The following is a 26,857-nucleotide window of genomic DNA, read 5'->3' as shown; positions in this document are numbered from 1 at the left end:
ATTTGTCACTCCGTGTGACGGAGAGGTATCTCGGGTCCCACTCCGTAATACAACATCACACACAAGCCTTGCAAGCAATGTGACTAAGTGTAAGTCACAGGATCTTGTATTACAGAACGAGTAAAGAACCTTGCCGGTAACGAGATTGAAATAGGTATGCGGATACCGACGATCGAATCTCGAGCATGTAACATACCGAAGGAAAAAGGGAATGACATACGGGACTATATGAATCCTTGGCACTAAGGTTCAACCGATATATCTTCGGAGAATATGCACGATCCAATATGGGCATCCAGGTCCTTGTGCCCCAAGGCTAGCCCCTCCCCTCCTCCTATATATATTGGTGGTTTAGGGCTTTTTGAGACGCAACTTTGCCACGTGCAACTCTACCCTATTCCACATAGTTTTACCTCTAGATCGGATTTCTTCGGAGCCCGGGCGGAGCCCTGCAGGAGTAGATCATCACCACCACCGGAGCGCCGTCACGCTGCCGGAGAACTCATCTACTTCTCCGTCTTGGTTGCTGGATCAAGAAGGCCGAAATCATCATCGAGCTGTACGTGTGCTGAACGCGGAGGTGCCGTCTGTTTGGCGCTAGATCGGAACCGTTCGTGGGACGGATCATGGGACGACGGTGATTTGAATCACGAAGCTGTACCACTACATCAACCGCGTTTCTTAACGCTTCCCGCTTAGCGATCTACAAAGATACGTAGATCTAATCTCCTCTCGTAGATGGACATCACCATGATAGGTCTTCGTGTGCGTAGGAATTTTTTTTATTTCCAATGCAACGTTCCCCAACAATGAGCTATCTACATGTATGCATTTAAAAAATAACAATAACAAAAAGTTGGCAAAAGCCGCCGGCACGAGGCCACCCGCCGCTGAGATCATCCGTGGCGGCATGAAAAGACCGCGTGCAACGCCAGTGCTTGGAGGAGTGTCGGCCGAGGCAAAGCCAAAGCTCCCCGCGTTAAGGTTTGCGGCGGCGGCGACGGCCGCGGAGGGGTCTCGGGTGTAGGAAGGGGTGAGAGGGCTGCCGGCGAGGGCGTCCATCGGGTCAGTTCGCCGGCGGTGGCGCGGGGTGGCGCGGTGGAGAGAATGCGGCGCGCGGAAGCGGGCGCGCCAAATACGCAACGCGCGATGACGATTCAGACGGCGCGCTGTAATCTATATGCTGCGCGCGCGTTTATCACGCGTCCGCTGAAGTCCATTTTGCTATAACGCGCGCTAAAAAGGCTAAATTTAGGAGGCGGCCTTGTTTTAACACGGTTGTTGGAGATGTTCTAAAAATGAAACCGTAAGACGTCAAGCAGGCGGGCGTATTCGGCAAAATGTATGGTACAGGTTCTATGATGATATGACCCGTACATTGCGGATCCAAAGGCCCATGTTAGAGATTCTAAGTTTTCATCGGATACTTTTGTCATTTCGAACACCCATGGCCACAAGGTGTTTGGGTTGACATGGTAGATGCTAGTCGCAATGTGTAAGAATCCTCACAGTATAGGTTTCCAATCAAGTTGGGAAGTCAGAAATCTGACTAATTCCCAGTCGCCGAAATCTGGTTCAGTTAACAGGATCTCAAATTTTATATAGTTTACTCACCCTACTAGTTGAGAGTTGAGACTGAATCGTCACTCATATGGGTGGATGATCGATGCCTGTAGCTAGCTTCCATACCTGCCTATAAATACGTATGGGTATCTGCATATGTAGCAGCCCACCCATGCAACTGTTATATGCAACTCAGTAGAGGCGAGAGGCGTGTCGAGAACATATTACTTGCCGATCGACGCCATGGACGAGCAAGGCCCCGCAGCAAAGCCTATGGCCATGGCCATCAAGTTCTCTAGCTGCCGTGGCGTCGCCTTCGAGATCAAGCCCTCGCCGGCAAGTCCCTTCGCTCTAGACACCGTCGCCAGTCCTTCCGACTCGCCGCCCACCGAATCCGGCGGCGGCCGATGGGTGTGGTTCCCTCAGCCTTTCAACCGTAATTACTCCACCACGAGCTTTCTCACGGCGCGCAGTCGTGCGAGCACCCACTTCTGCGACCTCGACGACATCAGCGATGGCGATACGGACGATGAGTCTGTCGCTACGGACGAGGAGATGGCCCTGACTGCCGCTGATGTTTCTCGTGTGCAGAGCAGGAGGTCGAACGCGCCGACTAAGCCTGTGAGGGCGGCGGCTGGGCACTCCAGGCTCAGCGTCATACTGCTCGACCAAGGCTTGTTCACCGTGTACAAGCGCCTCTTCCTGCTATGCGTCGTGCTGAACGCGGCGGGGCTCGCTACCGCGGCGACCGGCCACTTCCCTTACGCCAAGCGCCACGCCGCCGTCTTCGCCATCGGTAATATATTGGCGCTCACGCTGTGCCGCTCCGAGGCGGTGCTCCGGGCAGTCTTTTGGCTCACCGTCGTGCTCCTCGGCCGGACATGGGTGCCGGTCGTCGTAAAGACCGGCGTCACGGCTATCCTCCAGTCCCTCGGCGGTGTCCACAGCGGCTGCGGCGTGTCCTCGCTGGCGTGGCTGGTGTACGCGCTCGTGCAGGCGGTCGAGCTCCGCGGCGTGACGCCCCACGAGATCGTGGGCGTCGCGTCGGCAATACTCGGCCTGGTCGCGCTCTCGTGCCTGGCGGCATTTCCGCTCGTGCGCCACCTCCATCACAACGTCTTCGAGCGTACGCACCGATTCGCTGGCTGGACCGCTCTCGCACTGCTCTGGGCTTTCGTCATGCTCACTGCCGTCTACAATCCGGCGATCAGATCTTACGACAGGCTGACCGTCGCCTCTCTGGCTAAGCGCCAAGAGCTATGGCTGACGGCCGCCATCACCTTCTTCACCTTCCTCCCGTGGCTCACTGTGCGCCGCGTGCCGGTCACGGTCACCGCACCGTCTACCCGCGCGTCCATCCTAACCTTCCAAGGCGGCGTCAAGGCCGGCCTGCTCGGGCGCATCAGCCGCTCGCCGCTCTCCGAGTGGCACGCCTTTGGCATCATCTCAAACGACGAGGACACTCACGCCATGCTCGCTGGCGCAGTGGGAGACTTCACCCGAGGCCTCGTCTCGGACCCTCCCAGCCACCTTTGGGTGCGTACAGTCCACTTCGCCGGACTGCCCTACCTCATCAGCATGTACCAGAGAGTCACAATGGTCGCAACTGGCTCCGGCATATGCGTGTTCCTGTCATTCCTGATGCAACCGAGTTGGGCAGAGGTATCTCTGGTCTGGGTGGCCAAGGAGATCGATGCCAACTACGGCGACGGGATAACTGCCATGGTGACGAGCAATGAGAACCTTAAAGGGCGTGTGATCGTGCACGACACGATGACCATGGGGCGTCCCGATGTCTCGGAGCTGTCCGTTGTCGCGGCACAACGGTGGAACGCGGAGGCGGTGGTGGTGACGAGCAACCCGGAGGGGAGCAGGGACGTCGTGAGGAGGTGCAGGAAGGCCGGCATCCCGGCGTTTGGTCCTATTTGGGACTCTTGATGTTTCTTTTATTATTATTATGTTTTGAAGTTTTTTTTGCATGATCATTTGTATTTTGAAGTTGCGGACTCAGATGTTAAGAATGAAAAAAGAACTTCAATTTTTTTTTGAAGTTTTAAGTATGTCCCGGGTCAACTTCTTTAGATTTCACTAAGTCTGTAAAATATCTTAGATTCTCTTGTTCCCCTTATTGGAAATCTATTTTAAAGATATAAAAGAGCTTTATATATTGGAAGGAAAATAAACATGGGGTGCGCTACTCGTCTTCCGACGAATCTTTTTAAAACATCCGTTGCCTCTGCAATAGTTAGGTCTGACGTCGCCCAACGACGAAACCTCGTCTTCACCATTGCAACAAAGAAGTTGCAGAATCTTTTGCATGGATGCTTATCTTGCAGAAAATATTTGCAACAAAGGATGTGTTGCATTTTTTTAAAAGGACTTTTGCACATTGAATGAAGTTGCGGAATTCTTTCGGAATAAAAGATGTTGATGCAACCAACACTCCCCGTCTTCGTTTTGCAACTACGCCGTTGTTGCAGAAACTCAACGACATGCGGCCGCACGACCTCGCGGGCACACGTGGCATCCATTGTGCAAGGCCGATCCGGTCCTGCACCCGCTTCGCTGCCGGCGATGGGATCCTCCTGGTGGGCTCGCGTTGCGGTGGAGGCGGCAAGGGTAATGCGCACCATCTGCGAGGGAAGACTACGTCGTGGTAGCAGTCTCTCCTAGGTTCATCGGACAAGGCTCTTCTGTTGGGAAATGAAGCGTGGAAAACAAAAGTTTCGTAGCAACACCAAAGATCTATCTATGGCTATGCATAGAACCGAGATGGAGAGTGTGTCTACGTACCCTTGTAGACTGTTAAACGGAAGCATATATAACGCGGTTGATGTAGTCGTACTTCTTCATGATCCAATTGCGATCCGGTCCGATCTGCCGCTGAACGGACGACACCGCTGTGTTCAGCACACGTGCGGCTCGATGACATCTCCAGCTCCTTGATACAGCAAGCCAGGGCGGAGAATTAAATGGTATCTCGACCAGCATAACAACATGATGGGGATGGTGGCGGAGCAGTGCCAGCAGGGCTTCGCCAAGTGCCCCCGGAACTGTGAACGAAGAAGAACGAGAGAGACAAGAGGGAGAGGGCTACCTAAAGGGAGATGACTTGTTGGGTTCAGCCCTCCCCCCTTCACTATTTATAGGAGGCAAGGGGGAGGAGGGGGGCACAGGCCTGAACCCTCCTCCAAGGGAGGGGTGGCGGCCAGGAGGGAGGAGTCCTCCCTCCCCAAGGCACCTTCGAGGTGCCGTGCCCCTCAAGGTTTCTACCCCCTAGCCGCATGGGATCTCGAGGGGCTGGCCGAATAAAGCTAGGGCGCCCCTACAAGTCATGGTAGCCTAAGGGGCATGGTGGAGCCCTCCATGAACTTCCGGATCCCTGTGCATCCTCGGAAACCTTCCAGAAGTTTCCCGGTACAATACGAACAAAACCCAAAATTTCTCTTGTAGGCAAAATATGATTTCCCATAGATAAATCTTTAATTCCGGACTATTCCGCAGCTCCTCGTGACATCCGGGATGTCATCCGGGACTTCGAACAATGTTTGGAAACCAATGTACATATCCCAATACTACTCTAGATTCACCAAGAGTTAAGTGTGCGGACCCTACAAGCTCGAGAATCATGTAGACATGACCGACACACGTGTCCGGTAAATAACCAATATTGGGACCTGGATGCCCATATTGGTCCCTACGTATTCCACGAAGATCTTTATCGATCGAACCACGATGTCAAGGATTCAGTTAATTCCGTATGCAGTTCCCTTTGTCCAGCGGTATGTTACTCGCCCGAGATTCGATCGTCGGTATCTCCATATCTGGTTCAGTATTGTTATCAGCAAGTCTCTTTAATCGTTCCATAATACAAGATCCCGTGACCAACTCATTAGTCACATTGCTTGCAAGCTTTTTGTTATGTTGTATAGCCGTGAAGGCCTAGAGATACCTCCACGAATAGACAACCTCGGAGATACATGTAGAGCACCTTTATGATCACCCAGTTATGAATTGACATGTGATAGCACACGAGGTATTTCTCCGGTGTCAGGGAGTTGCATGACGTCATGGTCTTTGGAGCGAATACTTGACATGAAGAAAACAATAGTAATAAGCTAAGTGATACGATCAAATGCGAAAAGGTCTGTGACCAACCCAGATCAAATACCAAATCCATTAACATTTTAATTAACTCATCGACCCATCCACGCGGGAATCCACCCGCCTAACATTTATGTTGGAATTATGCCCTAGAGGCAATAATAAATATAGTTATTATTATAATTCTTGTATCAAGATAATCGTTTAATATCCATGCTATAATTGTATTGAATGAATACTTATATACATGTGTGGATACATAGACAAAACACTGTCCCTAGCAAGCCTCTAGTTGGCTAGCCAGTTGATCATAGATAGTCAGGGTCTTCTGATTATGAACAAGGTGTTGTTGCTTGATAACTGGATCACGTCATTAGGAGAATCACATGATGGAGTAGACCCAAACTAATAGACGTAGCATATTGATCATGTCATTTTGTTTCTACTGTTTTTTGCGTGTCAAGTATTTGTTCCTATGACCATGAGATCATATAACTCACTGACACCGGAGGAATGCTTTGTGTGTATCAAACGTCGCAACGTAACTGGGTGACTATAAAGATGCTCTACAGGTATCTCCGAAGGTGTTCGTTGAGTTAGTATGGATCGAGACTGGGATTTGTCACTCCGTGTGACGGAGAGGTATCTCGGGGCCCACTCGGTAATACAACATCACACACAAGCCTTGCAAGCAATGTGACTTAGTGTAAGTTGCGGGATCTTGTATTACGGAACGAGTAAAGAGACTTGCCGGTAAACGAGATTGAAATAGGTATGTGGATACTGACGATCGAATCTCGGGCAAGTAACATACCGAAGGACAAAGGGAATGACATACGGGATTATATGAATCCTTGGCACTGAGGTTCAAATGATAAGATCTTCATAGAATATGTGGGATCCAATATGGGCATCCAGGTCCCGCTATTGGATATTGACCGAGGAGTCACTCGGGTCATGTGTACATAGTTCTCGAACCCGCAGGGTCTGCACACTTAAGGTTCGACGTTGTTTTATGCGTATTTGAGTTATATGGTTGGTTACGGAATGTTGTTCGGAGTCCTGGATGAGATCACAGACGTCACGAGGGTTTCCGGAATGGTCCGAAAACGAAGATTGATATATAGGATGACCTCATTTGATTACCGGAAGGTTTTCGGAGTTACCCGGAATGTACCGGGAATGACGAATGGGTTCCGGGTGTTCACTGGGGGGGGGGGGGCAACCCACCCCGGGGAAGCCCATAGGCCTTGCGAGTGGCGCACCAGCAATTAGTGGGCTGGTGGGACAGCCCAAGAAGGCCCTATGCGCCATAGGAAGAAAATCTAAGAGAAAAAGAAGAGGAGGTGGGAAAAAGGGAAATACTCCTCCTTCCAAACCTAGTTGGATTCGGTTTGGAAGGGGAGGACTCCCCCCCTTGGCTCGGCCGACCCCCTTGGGGGTCCTTGGACCCCAAGGCAAGGCTCCCCCTCTTCCCCCTATATATACGGAGGTTTTAGGGCTGATTTGAGACAACTTTGCCACGACAGCCTGACCACATATCTCCACGGTTTTACCTCTAGATCGCGTTTCTGCGGAGCTCGGGCGGAGCCCTGCTGAGATTAGATCACCACCAACCTCCAGAGCGCCGTCACGCTGTCGGAGAACTCATCTACCTCTCCGTCTCTCTTGCTGAATCAAGAAGGCCGAGATCATCGTCGAGCTGTACGTGTGCTGAACGCGGAGGTGCCGTCCGTTCGACACTAGATAGTGGGACTGATCGCGGGACGGTTCGCGGGGCGGATCGAGGGACATGAGGATGTTCCACTACATCAACCGCGTTCACTAATGCTTCCGCTGTGCGATCTACAAGGGTACGTAGATCGAATATCCCCTCTCGTAGATGGACATCACCATGATAGGTCTTCGTGCGCGTAGGAAATTTTTTGTTTCCCATGTGATGTTCCCCAACAATTTATTCATCAATGTTCTCAGTAACATGGTCAAGTAACTGTGTGGTTCTAACATCAGGGGGATCCGAGGCATCACCCTCGTTGGATTCCGAACAATGTAACCATCAAGGTGGACTTAGAGGAATCACCCTCACAGGTCTCACACTTGAGGGGTTGCACGACACAGTCATCGTTGAGAGTGGTTAAGGAGGAATCACCCTCGATAACCACGACTGACTAGCTACACTACAAAGGTATCATCATGAGTACTTGGCGAGGTGTAATCCTCGGTACCCGATAGTAGCTCTGCAACATCGTACAACTAAGGGGGTGTAAGTGATGTGTCGGATCTTGGCTCGTCGATCAGGGATCGAGACTCGACAATAAAGCGGGACAACTAGACTAAGGGGTCAGAGGGGATGGCTGCTCAAACTATACTAAACAGTTTAAAGGTGCGGTACTGAAAGTAGCAGTTCATCAAAATTAGGTTGTGCATTAGATATAGGAGCTAACTACAACAATAGAAAAATTCTTATGCAAGCATGAGGGAGAAAGAAATGGGCGATATAGGAATGATCAAGGGGGTTTGCTTGCCTTGTTGCTCTGCGGCAAAGGGCTGGTCGTCAGGAGGGTTGGTGTACCAGGCAACAGCGTCACTCTCGGGGTCTATCGGTAAGAAGAGGGGGGAAGAAACAATAAATATAACACCGATGCAAACATTAAGCATGACATGTCAAAGCAGGGTTAGGCATGAGCTAACACAGTGCTATCCGTCATACACGTGTAAGTGGCATTGGCCACACCACAACTCACACACACACACTTTGTACACCAAAACACACACATGCACCTATTCACATTTTTACACACATCCATGTATACACAGAATACATTCGTACGTATTTATACACAAATACATACATCACACTATGCACACATACATACATCTCTCACTCTACTTTATTTTCTTTTCTTTCTTATCCCTCTCATCTACATCTCACAGAAACAACTCCTACTCCTCCTCTCAACTTACACGAGAGAACAATCACAGGGCGAGGTGGAGTTCATCGGAGGCCATGACGCGGGGTGTCGGAACGGGACCGGAGGGGGGAAAGAAGGAAGGGGGTGGGAGGAGCCCGAGGGAGGGCTCACCGGTGTTGACGGGTAGGGGTGGAGGAGGCGGCGTGGTCGGCGGTGGTGCTGGTGGCCGGAGAGGTCGGGGGCGACGAAGGGGCGTCGGGCTCAGTGCGGGGTGGTCCTGGCACGGCGGGGCTTGGCGGTGCAGGGATGGCCCGGCCGGATCCGGCCGGAGGAGGCGGATGGACTCGGCCTCCCTGCTCGATCCCTCCTGGATCGAGCGGGAGGGAGGGAGAGTGAGGGGAGGAACCGGTGTGGGGCTGCTCGATGGGGAGGCCAGGGAGGGTCAAGCGAGGTGCTCGCGAGGGCTGGCTCTCTCACTGTGTCCTGGGGGGTTGGGATCGAGCGAGGGCTGGGGAGCGCGAGGGGAGAGGAACGAGGGACTGGCTCCCCTCGTCCATTCTGGCGGCGGGGTGGAGGGAGTGGGGTGAGGCGGTGGTTTGGGCTAGGGTTTCCACGGGATTTTATACCCCATAGTGGAGGTAGGCTAGTGTGTGGCCGGTTGTGCCGGTTTGCCGAGTTGGGCCGTTTTTTTTTCTTCTATTTTAATAGTTTCGGTTTTATTTATTTAGAGGCTCTAAAATACTTCCAAAAATGCCCGCTCCAATTTTAGAAAACCTTAGGGAATATTTGCAACCCATCCGACATTTTTATTTTTAGTTTCGCAAAACTTTTAAAATCCACTTTTCAGACGAATTAAACTTACAACGGAATTGAACGGGGTTTGAACCAACGCAAGTTTAACAATGATAATCATGGTGACGTGGCAACCTTACCGTGGGATCACTCTGTTGGAAATATGCCCTAGAGGCAATAATAAATTAGTTATTATTATATTTCTTTGTTCGTGATAATCGTTTATTATCCATGCTATAATTGTAGTGATTGGAAACTCAAATACATGTGTGGATACATAGACAAAACACTGTCCCTAGTAAGCCTCTAGTTGAAAAGCTCGTTGATCATAGATGGTCAAGGTTTCCTAACCATAGATAAGTGTTGTGACTTCATAACGGGATCACATCATTAGGAGAATCATGTGATGGACAAGACCCAAACTAAGAACGTAGCATATTGATCGTGTCGTTTTATTGCTATTGTTTTCTGCGTGTCAAGTATTTATTCCTATGACCATGATATCATATAACTCACTGGCAGCAGAGGAATACCTTCTGTGCATCAAAGTCACAACGTAACTAGGTGACTATAAAGGTCTTCTACAGGTATCTCCGAAGGTCTCCGTTGAGTTAGTATGGATCAAGACTGGGATTTGTCACTCCATGTGACGGAGAGGTATCTCGGGGCCCACTCGGTAATACAACATCACGCACAAGCCTTGCAAGCAATGTGACTAAGTGTAAGTCACGGGATCTTCTATTACGGAACGAGTGAAGAGACTTGCCGGTAACGAGATTGAAATAGGTAGGCGGATACCAACGATCAAATCTCGGGCAAGTAACATACAGAAGGACAAAGGGAATGACATACGAGATTATATGAATCCTTGACACTAAGGTTCAACCGATAAGATCTTCGGAGAATATGTAGGATCCAATATGGGCATCCAGGTCCTGCTATTGCATATTGAACGAGGAGTGCCTCAGGTCATGTCTAAATAGTTCTCGAACCCGCAGGATCTGCACACTTAAGGTTCGATGATGTTTTAGTATAGTTTAGTTATATGTGTGGTTACCGAATGTTCTTCAGAGTCCCGGATGAGATCACAGACGTCACGAGGGTTCCTGGAATGGTCCGGAAACGACGATTGATATATAGGAGGGTTTCATTTGGTCACCGAAAAGTTTTGGGCAATTCCGGCAGTGTACCGGGACTGACGAATGGGTTCCGGGAGTTCATCGGGAGGGGCCCACCCACCCGGGAGTGAGCCCAAGGCGCTAGGGTGGCGCCACAAGTCCTTATTGGGCTAGTGGAGTCAGCCCAAGAGGGATATGGCGCCACATAAGAAAATACCAAAAGAAAAAGAAAAAGAAAAGGAAAGAGGGAGGTGGGAAGGAAGGAGTGGACTCCTTCCCCACCAAACCAAATTGGGGTTGGAGTCCAACTCCTCCCCCTTGGCCGGCGCACCTTGAGGCCTTGTGGCTCAAGGCTAGCCCCCTCCCCCTTCCTTATATATAGTGGTGTTTTAGGGCTGATTTCAGACAACTTTGCCACGTGCAACTCTAGCGTATACCACATAGTTCTATCTCTAGATCGAATTTCTGCGGAGCTCGGGCGGAGCCCTGCAGGAGTAGATCATCACAACCACCGGAGCACCGTCACGCTGCCGGAGAACACATCTACTTATTCGTCTTGCTTGCTGGATCAAGAAGGACGAGATCATCGTCGAGCTGTACGTGTGCTGAACGTGGAGGTGCCGTCTGTTCGACACTAGATCGGAATGGATCGTGGGACGGATCGCGAGACGGTTTGTGGGACGGTTCGAGGGATGTGAAGACGTTCCACTACATCAACCGCGTTTCTTAAACGCTTCCTACTGTGAGATCTACAAGGGTACATAGATCTAAATCTCCTCTCATAGATGGACATCACAATGATAGGTCTTTGTGTGCGTAGGAAATATTTTGTTTCCCATGCAACGTTCCACAACAGTGGCATCATGAGATAGGTTCATGCGTAGATGTTATCTCGAGTAGAACACAAAGGGTTTTGTGGACGATGATGTTCGATTTGGTGCCTCCTTAGTCTTTTCTCGATTCAGCGGTATTGTTAGATTGAAGCGGCCCGGACCGACATTATTTGTACGCTTACGAAAGACTGGTTTCATCGATTGACATGCAACCTCGTTGCATAAAGATGACTGGCGGGTGTCGGTTTCTTCAACTTTAGTTGAATTGGTTTTGACCGAGGCGGTCCTTGGAGAGGTTAAATAGCAATTTGCACATCTCCGTTGTGGTTTTTGCGTAAGTAAGATGCGATCATACTAGATACCCATAACAGCCATGTAAAACATGCAACAACAAACTAGAGGACGTCTAACTTGTTTTAGCAGGGTATGCTTGTGATATGATATGGCCAATGACGTGATGTGATATATTGGATGTATGAGATGATCATGTTGTAATAGTTAATATTGACTTTCACGTCGATGGTACGGCAACCGACAGGAGCCATAGGGTTGTCTTTAAACTAACGTTTGTGTTTGCAGATGCGTTTACTATATTGCTAGGACGTAGCTTTAGTAGTAATAGCATAAGTAATACGAGAACCCCGATGGCGACACGTTGATGGAGATCATGATGATGGAGATCATGGTGTGACGCCGGTGATAAGAAGATTGTGCCGGTGCTTTGGTGATGGAGATCAAGAAGCACATGACGATGGCCATATCATGTCACTTATGAATTGCATGTGATGTTAATCCTTTTATGCACCTTATCTTGCTTAGAACGACGTTAGCATTATAAGGTGACCCCTCACTAAAATTTCAAGATAAAATTGTGTCCTCCCCGACTATGCACCGTTGCGATAGTTCGACGTTTTGAGACACCACGTGATGATCGGGTGTGATAGGATCAACGTTCACATACAATGGGTGCAAAACAGTTGCACACGCGGAACACTCGGGTTAAACTTGACGAGCCTAGAATGTGTAGACATGGCCTCAGAACACAAGAGACCGAAAGGTCGAGCATGAGTCGTATATTTGATATGATTAGCATAGAGATGTTTACCACTGAAACTATGCTCAACTCACGTGATGATCGGACTTGAGTTAGTTGATTTGGATGGGACTTGATGTAGCTTGCGCTATAGTTCTACTATTTTTATATGTTCCTAGAGAAAATTTAGTTGAAAGTTGATAGTAGCAACTTTGCGGACTGAGTCCATAAAGCTGAGGATTGTCCTCATCGCCGCGCAGAAGGCTTATGTCCTTAATGCACTACTCTGTGTGCTGCACCTCGAGCGTCGTCTGTGGATGTTGCGAACATCTGACATACACGTTTTTGATGACTATGTGATAGTTCAGTGCATAATACTTAATAGCTTATAAGCAAGGCGCCGAAGACGTTTTGAAACGTCGCGGAACATATGAGATGTTCTAAGAGATGAAATTGAGATTTATGCTCGTGCCCTTGTTAAGAGGTATGAGACATGCGACAAGATTCTTTGTCTACAAAGTAAAGGGGAAAATCTCAAATTGTTGAGCATGTTCTCAGATTGTCTGAGTACAACAATCGCTTGAATCAAGTGGGACTTAATCTTCCAGAGGAGATAGTGATGGTTCTCCAAAGTCACTGCCACTAAGCTGCTAGAGCTTCGTGATGAATTATAACATATCAAGGATAGATATGATGATCCTTGAGTGATTCGCAATGTTTGACAGTGCGACAGTAGAAATCAAGAAGAAGCATCAATTGTTGATGGTTAGTAAAACCACTAGTTTCAAGAAGGGCAAGGGCTAGAAGGGATACTTCATGAAAGGGCAAACTAGTTGCTGTTGTAATGAAGAAACCCAAGATTGAACCCAAACCCAAGACTAAGTGCTTCTGTTATAAGGCAAACGGTCACTGAGGTGGAGCTACCCTAGATACTTGGTAGATGTGATGGCTGGCGAAGTCAACAGAAGTATATTTGATATACATGATATTGATGTGTACTTTACTAGTACTCCTAGTAGCACGAGGGTATTAGATACCGGTTCGATTGCTAAGTGATTAGTAACTCGAAGTAAAAGCTATGGAATAAACGGAGACTAGCTAAAGGCGAGGTGACGATAAGTGTTGGAAGTGTTTCCAAAATTGATGTGATCAAACATCGCACGCTCCCTCTACCATCGGGATTGGTGTTAAACCTAAATAATTGTTATTTGGTGTTTGCGTTGAGCATGAACATGATTGGATCATGTTTATTGCAATATGATTATTCATTTAAAGAGAATAATGGTTATTCTATTTGTTTGAATAATTACCTTCTATGGTTTATTGAATCTCGATCGTAGTGTTACATATGTTCATAATATTGGTGCCAAAAGATACAAAGTAATAATGATAGTACCACTTACTTATGGCACTTCCGCTTGAGTCATGTTGGTGTAAAATGCATGAAGAAGCTCCATGTTGATGGATCTTTTACTCACTCATTTTTGAAACGTTTGAGACATGCAAACCATACCTATTGGTATAAACGCATGAAGAAACTCCATGCAGATGGATTGTTTGGATTCACTTGATTTTGAATCACTTGAGACATGCAAAATCATACCACATGGAACTAGAAAGTGACTTGTTGGAAGCAATGCATTTTGATGTGTGCAGTCCAATGAGTGCTGAGGACGCAGTGGATATCGTTATGTTATTACTTCACTGACGTTTTGAGTAGATACAGGAGTATTTGCTTGATGAATCACAAGTCTAAAATGTTGAAAAGTTCAAAGCTATTTCAGAGAGAAGATCGTCGTGACAAGAGGATAAACTGTCTACGATATGATCATAGAGATGAATATCTGAGTTGCGAGTTTTTGGTACACAGTTAAGACAATGTGGAAATTGTTTCACAATTCACGCCACCTAGAACACCATAGTGTGATGATGTGTCTAAATGGCATAGCCACACCCTAGTTGATATGGTGCATACTATGATGTCTCTTACTGAATTGCCACTATCGTTTATGGGTTATGCATTAGAGACAACCGCATTCACTTTAAATAGGGCACCGCATATTTCCGTTGAGATGACACGGTGTAGACTATGGTTTGGAGAAACCTAAGTTGTCGTTTCTTGAAAGTTTGGTACTGCGATGCTTATGTGAAAAAGTTTCAGTCTGATAAGCTCGAACCCAAAGCGGATAAATGCATCTTCATAGGATATCCAAAACAGTTGGATACATCTCCTATCTCAGATCTGGAAGCAAAGTGTTTGTTTCTAGAAACGGGTCCTTTCTTGAGGAAGGGTTTCTCTCAAAATAATTGAGTGGGAGGGTGGTGGAACTTGATGAGGTTAGTGAACCGTGACTTCAAATAGTGTGTAGCAAGGCGCAAGAAGATGTTCCTGTGGCACCTACACCAATTGAAGTGGAAACTGATGATGGTGATCATTGAGCTTCAGATCAAGTTACTACAAACCTCGTAGGTCGACAAAGGTCGTGTAGTACTACATAGTGGTACGGTAACCCTGTCTTGGAGGCCATGTTGTTGAACAACAATGAACCTACGAGCTATGGAGAAGCGATGGTGGGCCCGGATTCTGACAATTGGCTGGAGGCCATAAAATCCGAGAGATGATCAATGAAAGAAAACAAAGTGTAGACTTTGGAAGAACTACTTGATGGTCATAGGACTATTAAGTAAATATGGATCTTTAAAAGGAAGACAGATGATGATGGTGAAAAGTCACCATTAAGAAAACCTCGATTTGTCGCAAAGATGTTTCCGACAAGTTCAAAGAGTTGACTATGATAAGACTTTGTCAATTGTAGCGATGCTAAAAGTCTGTTCAAGTTAGGTTAGTAGTTGCTGCATTATTTATGAAATATTGCACATAGAATGTCAAAACATTGTTTCCTCGACGGTTTCCTTGAGGAAAGGTTGTATGTGATACAACCAGAAGGTTTTTTCGATCCTAAGGATGCTAACAAGTATGCAAGATCGAGTGATCCTTCAATGGACTGGTGCAAGTATCTCGAAGTTGGAATATACACTTTGATGAGATGATCAAAGCTTTTGGGTTTGTACAAGGTTTGTGAGAAATGTGTATTTCCAAAGAAGTGAGTGGGAGCACAATAGAATTTCTGATAAGTATATGTGGTTGACATATTGGTGATCGGAAGTAATGTAGAATTTCTGTGAAGCATAAAAGGTTGTTTGAAAGGAGTTTTTCAAAGGAAGACCTGGATAGAGCTATTTGAACATTGAGCATCAAGATCTATAGAGATAGATCGAAACACTTAATAGAACTTTCAAATGAAATGCATGCCTTGACAAGTTTTTGAAGGAGTTCAAAATAGATCGACAAAGAAGGAGTTCGTGGCTGTGTTGTCAGGTGTGAATTTGAGTAAAGACTCAAAAGCCCGACCACAACAGAAGAAAGAGAAAGGACGAAGGTCGTCCCCTATGCCTTAGCCATAGAGTCTAAAGTATGCCATGCTGTGTACCGCACCTAGTGTGTGACTTGCCACAAGTCTGTTAGGAGGTACAGAGAGTGATACAGGATTAAATCACTGAACAACGGTCAAAGTTATCCTTAGTAACTAATGGACTAAGGAATTTTTCTCGATTATGGAGGTGGTTAAAGAGTTCGTCATAAAGGGTTACGTTGATGCAAGCTTTGACACTAATCCGAATAACTCTGAGTAGTAAAACGGATTCGTATAGTAGAGTAGATATTTGGAGTATTTCTGAATAACACGTAGTAGCAGCATCTATAAGATGACATAAAGATTTGTAAAGTACACACGGATCTGAAAGATTCAGAACCGTTGACTAAAACATCTCTCACGAGCAAGACGTGATCAAACCCAGAACTATATGGGTGTTGGATTCGTTAAAATCACATGGTGATGTGAACTAGATTGTTGACTCTAGTGCAAGTGGGATACTATTGGAAATATGCCCTAGAGGCAATAATAAATTAGTTATTATTATATTTCTTTGTTCGTGATAATTTTTTATTATCCATGCTATAATTGTATTGATTGGAAACTCAAATACATGTGTGGATACATAGACAAAACACTGTCCCTAGTAAGCCTCTAGTTGACTAGCTCGTTGATCAAAGATGGTCAAGGTTTCCTAACCATAGACAAGTGTTGTCACTTGATAACGGGATCACATCATTAGCAGAATCATGTGATGGACAAGACCCAAACTAAGAACGTAGCATATTGATCGTGTCATTTTATTGCTATTGTTTTCTGCGTGTCAAGTATTTGTTCCTATGACCATGAGATCATATAACTCACTGGCACCAGAGGAATACCTTGTGTGCATCAAACGTCACAATGTAACTGGGTGACTATAAAGGTGTTCTACATGTATCTTCGAAAGTGTCCATTGAGTTAGTATGGATCAAGACTGGGATTTGTCACTCCATGTGAGGGAGAGGTATCTCGGGGCCCACTCGGTAATACAACATCACACACAAGCCTTGCAAGCAATGTTACTAAGTGTAAGTCACGGGATCTTGTATTACGGAACGAGTGAAGAGACTTGCCGGTAACGAGATTGAAATATGTATGCGGATACGGACGATCAAATCTCGGGCAAGTAACATACCGAAGGACAAAGGGAATGACATATGGGATTATATGAATCCTTGACACTGAGGTTCAACCGGTAAGATCTTCGGAGAATATGTAGGATCCAATATGGGCATCGAGGTCCCGTTATTGGATATTGACCGAGGAGTGCCTTGGGTCATGTCTACATAGTTCTCGAACCCGTAGGGTCTGCACACTTAAGGTTCAATGGTGTTTTAGTATAGTTGAGTTATATGTGTGGTTACCGAATGTTCTTCGGAGTCCCGGATGAGACCACAGACGTCACGAGGGTTTCCGGAATGGTCCGGAAACGAATATTGATATATAGGATTGTTTCATTTGGTCACTAGAAAGTTTTGAGCAATTCCGGAAGTGTACTCGGAGTGACGAATGGGTTCCGGGTGTTCATCGGGAGGGGCCCACCCACCCGAGAGTGAGCCCAAGGCCCTAGGGTGGCGCCATAAGTCCTTATTGGGATAGTGGAGTTATCCCAAGAGGGATATGACGCCACATAAGAAAATACCAAAAGAAAAAGAAAAAATAAAAGGAAAGAGGGAGGTGGGAAGGAAGGAGTGGACTCCTTACCCACCAAAGCTAATTGGGGTTGGAGTCCAACTCCTCCCCCTTGGCCGGCGCACCTTGAGGCCTTGTGCCTCAAGGCCAGCCCCTCCCCTTCCTCCTATATATGAGTGGTGTTTTAGGGCTGATTTGAGACAACTTTGCCACGTGCAACTCTAGCCTATACCACATAGTTCTACCTCTAGATCAGATTTCTGTGGAGCTCGGGCGGAGCCCTGTAGGAGTAGATCATCAGCACCACCGGAGCGCTATCATGCTGCCGGAGAACTCATCTACTTCTCCGTTTTGCTTGCTGGATCAAGAAGGCCGAGATCATCGTCGAGCTGTATGTGTGCTGAACGCGGAGGTGTCGTCCGTTCGGCACTAGATCGGAACGGATCGTGCCACGGATCGTGTGACGGATCGCGAGACGGTTCGTGGGACGGTTCGAGGGACGTGAAGACGTTCCACTACATCAACCGCGTTTCTTAACCGCTTCCTGTTGTGCGATCTACAAGGGTACGTAGATCCAAATCTCCTCTCGTAGATGGACATCACCATGATAGGTCTTTGTGTGCGTAGGAAATTTTTTGTTTCCCATGCAATGCTCCCCAACACACTGTAGCTTAATTACATACATTACTGTAGCAAAAGCGGAGGATGTCACAGTAGTTCACCCTCGGGGCTGAGGGTATGTACTAGTAGCTATGTGTTTGATCTCTTTCTCTCTCTCATGTTCTTGAGATGGCACGATCTTGATGTATCGTGAGCTTTATTAATATAGATGAATCATATGGAATTTTCCCCTCTCTATCTTCCTGTGATGAATTGAGTTTTCCCTTTGATTTTTTCTTATCGGATCGAGTCTTTAAGGATTTGAGAACATTTGATGTATGTCTTGTGATGGGATATCTGTGGTGACAATGGGATGTTCGATTGATCCACTTGATGTATGTTTTGGTGATCAACTTGCGGGTCCCGTGATCTTGGGAATCTATGCATAGGGGATGGCACATGTTTTCGTCTTAACTTTTCGGTAGAAACTTTGGGGCACTCATTGAAGTTATTTTTGTTGGATTGAACATGATGAATCTGAAATTATGTGATGCATATCGTATAATCATGCCCATCGGTACTTGTGGTGACATTGGAGTATCTAGGTGACATTAGGGTTTTGGTTGATGCTATCTTAAGGTGTTATTTTAGTATGGATTCTAGGGCTATTCGTGACACTTATAGGGATAGCTCATAAGATTGATCAGAAAAGATATATTTGAGGTGGTTTCGTACCCTATAGTAATTTCTTCATTTGCTCTCCTCTATTTGTGAGTTTGTAGTGAACTCTTTGTCACACGAGGGATTTAATTATGATTCAACTATGTTAGTATTGTTGAGAGAACTTGCACTAGTGAAAGTATGGACCCTAGGCCTTGTTTCCAAGCATTTATACAACATTTTGCTCACTGTTTACTATTTGTTACCTTGCTGTTTCATATTTTCAGATTAGAAAAACCTATATCTACCATCCATATTACACTTGTATCGCCATCTCTTCGCCGAACTAGTGCACCTATACAATTTAGCATTGTATTGGGTGTGTTGGGGACTCAAGAGACTCTTTGTTATTTGATTGCAGGGTTGCTTGAGAAAGACCATCTTCATTCTACTCCTCCCACGGATTGATAAACCTTAGGTCATCCACTTGAGGGGAACTTTCTATTGTCCTACAGAACTCTGCGCTTGGAGGCCTAACACAAGTCTACAAGAAGAAGGTTGTGTAGTAGACATCAAGCTCTTTTCTAGTGCCGTTGCTAGGGAGGTTAGGTAAGCGGCTCTCACATTCCGTCAACGAAGCTCTTTTCTGGCACCATTGTCTGTGAGGTGAATGCTTGAAGGTATATCTTTAGATCTTGCAATTAAATCTTTTAGTTTCTTTTTTTCACTAGTTTGGTTTTATAAAAGAAAACTACAAAAAACTGGAATTCAGGTTCCCTCATATGATTCATCTTTTTAATGTCTTTCTAGAAAATGATGGAAAGGATAATTGTGCTCAAGTGTTAGAAGAAGAAATTATTAAAATGTTTGGCACTAAATATTTGTATGATGAGCATGATTGCAATGTTGTTAGTATGAATTCCTTGAATATTCATGATGCTAATGATGTGCAAAGCCACAAGCTTGGGGATGCTATGTTTGATGAAGATGATACATTTAGTCCCCCAAGTTTTGATGAGAAAATTTATTATGATGAAAGCATGCCTCCTATTTATGATGATTATTGTGATGAAATGTATGCTATAAAGAATAATGATAACCATGAAACTTTTCATCATGATTTTAATTTTCAATTGGATTATGCTTCACATAATAATTATTTTGTTGAGTTTGCTCCCACTACTATTGATGTGAATAAATTTGCTTATGTGGTGAGTAGTAAAATTTCTATGCTTGTAGATCATGAAAATAATGCTTTATGTGCTGGTTATATTGTGGAATTCCTTAATGATGCTACTTAAAATTATTATGAGGGAGAAAGATATGCTTGTAGGAATTGCAATAATATCAAATTTTTTCTCTATGTGTTCAAAGTTTTTAAGTTATGCTTGTTTTGCCTTCCTATGCTAGTTGATTCTTGCTCCCATAAATTGTTTGTTCACAAAATTCCTATGCATAAGAAGTGGGTTAGAATTAAATGTGCTTGTCATGAGATTCATGATGCTCTTTTTCATGTTATAATTATTATTCCTATGTGAGCATCATTGAAATCATCATGCCTAGCTAAAAGGCTTTAAAGAAAAGCACTTGTTGGGAGACAACCCAACACTTTCAATTTATGTTTGGATGTGTTCACATGATTAAGCTACTTTATTAGTCATGTTTTATAGCTTTTGTTTCCGTAAAGTGCCAAGTAAAGCCTTTGGGATAGTGTGGATGATAGTTGAGTTGATTCTGTGCAAAAACATAAACTTTTGCTCCCAGTCCAAGAATTTTGTAAATTCAGTGGACGTGATTTTGATCTGAATTTTTTTACAAATGATTGATATACAAATTTCATGGTTGTTCCTAATATTTCAGAATTTTTGAAAAAGGGAAGTAACGTTACACTACAGATTTTCACATACTGTTGTGTTTTTGACAGATTCTGTTTTGCATGCATAGTTTGCTTGTTTTAGTGTCCCCATACCTTATATTCAGTGATATAAATTATGAGAATAGTAGAATACAGTAGTTATCATGTGGGAACAATTATCAATCTTGTCTTGACAGTACCTAAGTGAATGATCATTGTTTATTATAATAACCCATCTCACAAAGTTCCGTTAAGTTTTGTGTGATTGAAGTTTTCAAGTTATGGGTGAGACACCAGTATGAGGAGAATAAGGAGTCACAATAACCTAAGCTTGGGGATTACCAAGGCACCCCAAGGTAATATCCAAGGAAGACTCAGGCACCTAAGCTTGGGGATGCCCCGGAAGGCTTCCCCTCTTTCGTCTTCAACATTATCGGTATATCTTACTTGGAGCTATATTTTTATTCGTCACATAATATGAGTTTTACTTGGAGCGTCATTTAATTTTTTTCTCTGTTAGGTGTTATTTATAATCTTGTTTTTCAATAAAAAGTTCCAAGAATTGCATTAGGATGCTTGCATTGCATGCTTTGATTGGTGCTGTGTAAAAACAGAAACTTGTGTTGTAGTGTTTGAATTTTCATATTTTATTGGAACGTGGAAAGTTTCTTAATTTTTACAAAGGGTTGTCATACAAATTTTATGGCATGTACTAAATGTTCATAATTTTTTGAGTTACAAAAGTACACTGTTTTCATAAATAACTACAGACCATTTTGTTTGGAGAGATTGCTGTCATAGTTTTGTTATCTACTTATCCTATTGTTTTCATAGCCTATATTGGTAGATATAAATTGTGGAAATGATAGTATACGGTACCTAATGTTTTAGAATTATTGTGAAACTTGTCTTTTCAGTACATAAAGTGTTGATTTATTATTATGTGTACTAACCTATCTCACGAGTTCTTTCCGAGTTTTGTGTGGATGAAGTTTTTGAGAATAGGTGAAATCGGGATACGAGAGGATTGAACAAGATACAAAAGCTCAAGCTTGGGGATTCCCAAGGCACCCCAAGTAAATATTTCAAGAACTCTCAAGATTCTAAGCTTGGGGATGCTACGCTTCCCACATCTCTTCATCAACAATTATCGGTTAGCCTATGTTGAGCCTAAATTTTTATTCGTTCACATGATGTGTCCTATTATTGGAGTGCTATTTTTGTTTTGGTTGCTGTTTAAATAAAATACTCAGATATGTAAATCTTTATTAAGACAGAGAGAGAGAGAGAGAGAAATCCCTCACATAAAATACTCATTGATCTTCACTTATATGTTTTGGAGTAGTTTTGTCATTTACTCTCGTGCTTCAGTTATATCCTATGAGTAAATGGTTGAATGAATTGAATATCATAAATCTGAAATTATATATGTTTTATATGCTTATACCATGGGGAGTAATGACTTCACATATAAGAAGTATAGGTGGTATAATTTATTGAAAGTTAGCAAACACCGCATTGGTCACTTGAACAATTCATGAAAGAATACTGAAGGAAGAGAGATTTCACATATAAATATACTATCTTGGAAATCTTCTATGATTGTGAATACCCGTGAATTATTTTCAAACTTGAGAAAATTAGTTGAAGTTCAACAAGGAAGACAACGTAATGAGTTATGCTTGGGTATATTTGTATAGAAGTTATATTGTTATGGATCCTCAAACATGTGGTGCTTGCTTCCACCTCATACTAGCCAAAACTTCCACACCAAGTAGAAATACTACTTGTCCATCCAAACACCCTTAAACCCAAAGTTGTTCCATATGAGTCCACCATACCTACCTATATGTGGTATTTACCTGCTGTTCCAAGTAAATTTGCATGTGCCAAATTCTAAACCTTCAAATAATATTTTGTTTTGTATGCCCGAATCGCTCATATAGTGACTAGGGTCTATCAGTATCTTCCATGCTTGGTGGGTTATTCTCACAATATGTGTTGATTCACTATCATTCACGAGAAAGTGGCTGGTATTCGGGATGCCCATTTCCATGCTCAAAAATCAAATCAAAATATAATGAAACAAAACTGCCCCCAGGATTGTTGTCTGTATGGACGATACCCGTGGATTCAGCTCATCGTGGAGTGTGATTGATTGGTGGAGGGGGAGTAAAAACTTTACCATTCTATTTGGGAACCGCCTATAATGTATCTAGCATGGAAGATACCGAGATCTCTCGATTTTTATGTTGACAATGAAAGCATACCGCTCAAAATTATTATTCATCTCTGTTTTAAAGCTTGAGCTCTGGCACCTCTGCAAATCCATGCTTCCCTCTGCGAAGGGCCTATCTTTTACTTTCTAGTACTTACCTTTATACTAGAGTCATGGTGATCTTCACCACTTCCTATATTTCGCCTTTTTCTGTTGGCAAGCATCATGTGGTGTGAAAATATCCAAGCATATATGGTCATTCAAATATATTTGATCATGAATTATTATTGTTGACAATTATCTATATGATAAATAAGTTGGGAGGCGAAACTTTAAGCCCCTATCTTTCTCTGTGTTCGACGTATGCCATTTTCTCTTAAAATATGCTTTGACTGTTAGCAATCATGGAAGATTATATGCTAGTTGAGTATGTGGAATTTGCTAAATCAAAGATCTTACATAGACCCTTCCTGAAAATAAGATGAATTGCAATTGTTCGATGACTAGGATTATGGTTTGTTAGTTTTCAAGAAACTTTTTGGTCAATACTTTAACATGTGAATAACTTGTTACTTGATCATGACAAGTGTTATGAGATGCGCTACTATTTATGGTTTATATTGATGCTAGAAAAAGTGATTGGAAGTATCATTTGTCAAACTTGTGCAATTGCTAGCATTCAAACTTCATAAATTATATCTTTTATCATGTACCTACTCGAGGATGAGTAGGAAGTAAGCTTGGGGATGCTGATACGTCTCCAACGTATCTATAATTTATGAAGTATTCATGCCATGTTTACAATAATTCTATATGATTTGGGTATGATTTTATTAGAACTAACCCGGACTGACGTTGTTTCCAGCACAACTACCGTGGTGTCGTTTTTTGTGCACAAATAAAATTTCTCGGAATGGGTTGAAAATTCACGATGATTTTTTATGGACCAAAAGAGACCCCCAAAGCACTAGAGCTGGTGCAGGAATTGGATGAGGAAGCCACAAGCCTGCTGGGCGCGACCACCCCCTAGGCCGTGTCCCTATGGCTTGTGACCTCCTCGGGATCCTTCCTGACGTGAGACTGACGCCAAAAATTCCTATAAATACCAAACCCCCCAGAAAGAAACCTAGGTGGGGAGTCCCGCTGCCGCAATCCTCCACAGCCACGAAAAACTAATCGGGAGCCCATTCCAGCACCCTGTCGGAGGGGGAAACCATCACGGGAGGCCATCTTTATCATCCCGGCGGTATCCATGATGAGGAAGGCGTAGTTCACCCTCGGGGCCGAGGGTATGTACAAGTAGCTATGTGTTTGATCTCTCTCTCTCTCGTGTTCTTGAGATGGCATGATCTTGATGTTTCACGAGCTTTATTAATATAGATGAATCATATGGAGTTTTCCCCTCTCTATCTTCTTGTGATGAATTGAGTTTTCCCTTTGAAGTTTTCTTATCGGATTGAGTCTTTAAGGATTTGAGAACACTTGATGTATGTCTTGCGATGGGATATCTATGGTGACAATGGGATGTTCTATTGATCTACTTGATGTATGTTTTGTTGATCAACTTGCGGGTTCCGTGACCTTGGGAATCTATGCATAGGGGTTGGCACATGCTTTCATCTTAACTTTTCGATAGAAAATTTGGGGCACTCTTTGAAGTTCTTTGTGTTGGATTGAACATGATGAATCTGAAATTATGTGATGCATATCGTATAGTCATGCCCATGGGTACTTGTGGTGACATTGGAGTATCTAGGTGACATTAGGGTTTTGGTTGATGTGTATCTTAAGGTGTTATCTTAGTACGAACTCTAGGGCTGTTCGTGACACTTATAGGGATAGCTCATAAGATTGATCAGAAAAGATATCTTTGAGGTGGTTTTGTACCCTACAATAATTTCTTCGTTTGTTCTCCGCTAGTTGTGACTTTGGAGTGAACTGTTTGTCACACGTGAGGGATTTATATACGAGTCAACTATGTTAGTATTGTTCAGAGAACTTGCACTAGTGAAAGTATGGAACCTAGGCATTGTTTCCAAGCATTTATACAATGTTTTGCTCGCTGTTTTATATTTTCATATTAAAAAAACCTATATCTACCATCCATATTACACTTGTATCACCATCTCTTCGCCGAACTTGTGCACCTATGCAATTTACCATTGTATTGGGTGTGTTGGGGACACAAGAGACTCCTTGTTATTTAATTGCAGGGTTGCTTGAGAGAGACCATCTTCATCCTACGCCTCCCACGGATTGATAAACCTTAGGTCATCCACTTGGGGGTAACTTGCTATTGTCCTACAAAACTCTTCGCTTGGAGGCCCAACACGAGTCTACGAGAAGAAGGTTGTGTAGTCATGACTGGAATTTATAATTTTACCGTCTGCCATGGCTGACGGAAAAGGGGGGAACCACGGACGGCAAAGGCTTTGCCGTCGGTCAGTAGACGACAAAGTAGACGGCAAAAAAAATCCGGTGAAGAGGTTCTTTGCCATCTGATTTTTTAAAGCGGACGGCAAAGAATATTTGCCATGAGGGGGCATACGGCAAATTAAATGGGATGACAAATACACCAACGGTCCAGTTAAGTGTTAACGGCATGCCTCCTCTCTTTGCCGTCTGCCCTCCCCCTTTGCCATGTGGGGGCAGACGGCAAAGGGGGGAACCAAGCCCCTCTCTCTCCCCTCTTTGCCGTCTGCCATCCCCCCTTTGCTATGTGGGGGCAGACGACAAAGGGGGAACCAAGCCCCTCTCTCTCCCCTCTTTGCCCTCTGCCATCCCCCTTTGCCATGTGGGGGCAGACAGCAAAGGGGGGAACCAAGCCCCTCTCTCTCCCCTCTTTGTCGTCTGCCATCCCCCCTTTGCCATGTGGGGGCAGACGACAAAGGGGGGGGAACCAAGCCCCTCTCTCTCCCCTCTTCGCCGTCTGCCATCCCCCCTTTTCCATGTGGGGGCAGACGACAAAGGGGGGAACCAAGCTCCTCTCTCTCCCCTCTTTGCCGTCTGCCATCCCCCCTTTGCCATGTGGGGGCAGACGACAAAGGGGGGAACCATCCCCTTTTTATTTTATTTCTTATTGTATCCAGCATTTTTCACAATAATCAGGATATATATATATATACATATTTGACAAAAATAAATTTGTTTCCATACTCATAACCATGTTAAAATAACTTTCATCTATAGTACATACATATTATGCAAGTTCCATCCGTACCAAACCATATATTACACCAGTTTCATCCACATGCATACAAAGTTTCATATATATCCATATACTACAATAGTTTCAATACAAGCTTCCGTGAAGCCATGGTACAAGAAATCATCTTCAAGCATTCCATCAATATAATCCAAGCTTCCTTGAAGTGAATGCAACCTGCAAAATGACAAATAAGAAAGTTAGAAGAATAATACTAGGTGAAGAAGTATATAGGTTATTTCGGAGAGAACTTAGCTAAGTATAGGCCATTTAATAGCTAAGTTAGGTGGAATAGGTCATCTTGGAGCTACATAGCCTTATTATGTCATTTAGGAGAGAACTTAGCTAAGTATAGGTCATTCTAGAGCTAACTTGGATAAAATATGTCATTTTGTAGCCAACTATGATTATTAATCCATTTTGACCTTATTATGTCATTTTGGAGCTAAATTAGTCATTTTAATGAGCTAACCAAGGTTCTTATGATGTATTTACCCAACTATGCTAATTATGTCATTTTGGAGGATAATTAGCTAAGTATGTCTTTGTTGGGGAAAATAACCTACGTAGAAGAAGAAAGAGAAGAAGCAAGAAGAGAAGAAGCAAGAAGAGAAGAAGAAGGAGAAGAAAAAGAAGAAGACGAAGGAGGAGGAGGAGAAGGAGGACGAGACGGAGAAGGAAGAGGAGAAGAAGAAGAAAATAAGAAGGACAAGAAGAAGGAGAAGAAGGAGGAGAAGAAGGAGAAGGAGCTTCTCTCCTCCTTCTCCTTCTCCTTCTTCTTCCTTCTTCTCCTTCTTCTTCTCTTCTTCTTCTTCTTCTTCTTCTTCTTCCTTCTTTTCATTTTTCCTCTTTCTTC

At 44.3% G+C, this 26,857-nt stretch overlaps 1 protein-coding gene across 1 annotated transcript; it reads left to right on the top strand.

Annotated features, from left to right (window-relative positions):
• The first annotated feature begins 1,749 nt into the window (after window positions 1–1,749).
• On the top strand, window positions 1,750–3,561 carry LOC123439962 (adenylate-forming reductase 06235). Its single transcript, XM_045116571.1, has one exon. The coding sequence runs from the start codon at window positions 1,807–1,809 to the stop codon at window positions 3,499–3,501; it is 1,695 nt and encodes a 564-aa protein (XP_044972506.1). The 5' UTR covers window positions 1,750–1,806; the 3' UTR covers window positions 3,502–3,561.
• Window positions 3,562–26,857: the final 23,296 nt, after the last annotated feature.

The sequence above is a fragment of the Hordeum vulgare genome, chromosome 3H, assembly GCF_904849725.1.
Source record: "Hordeum vulgare subsp. vulgare chromosome 3H, MorexV3_pseudomolecules_assembly, whole genome shotgun sequence".
Taxonomy (NCBI): domain Eukaryota; kingdom Viridiplantae; phylum Streptophyta; class Magnoliopsida; order Poales; family Poaceae; genus Hordeum; species Hordeum vulgare.
This window is presented reverse-complemented; position numbering and strand designations above follow the sequence as displayed.

What these genes read in the sequence shown, in the direction of transcription:
- LOC123439962 (XM_045116571.1), top strand. Translation starts at nt 1,807, where the DNA reads ATGGACGAGCAAGGCCCCGCAGCAAAGCCTATGGCCATGGCCATCAAG.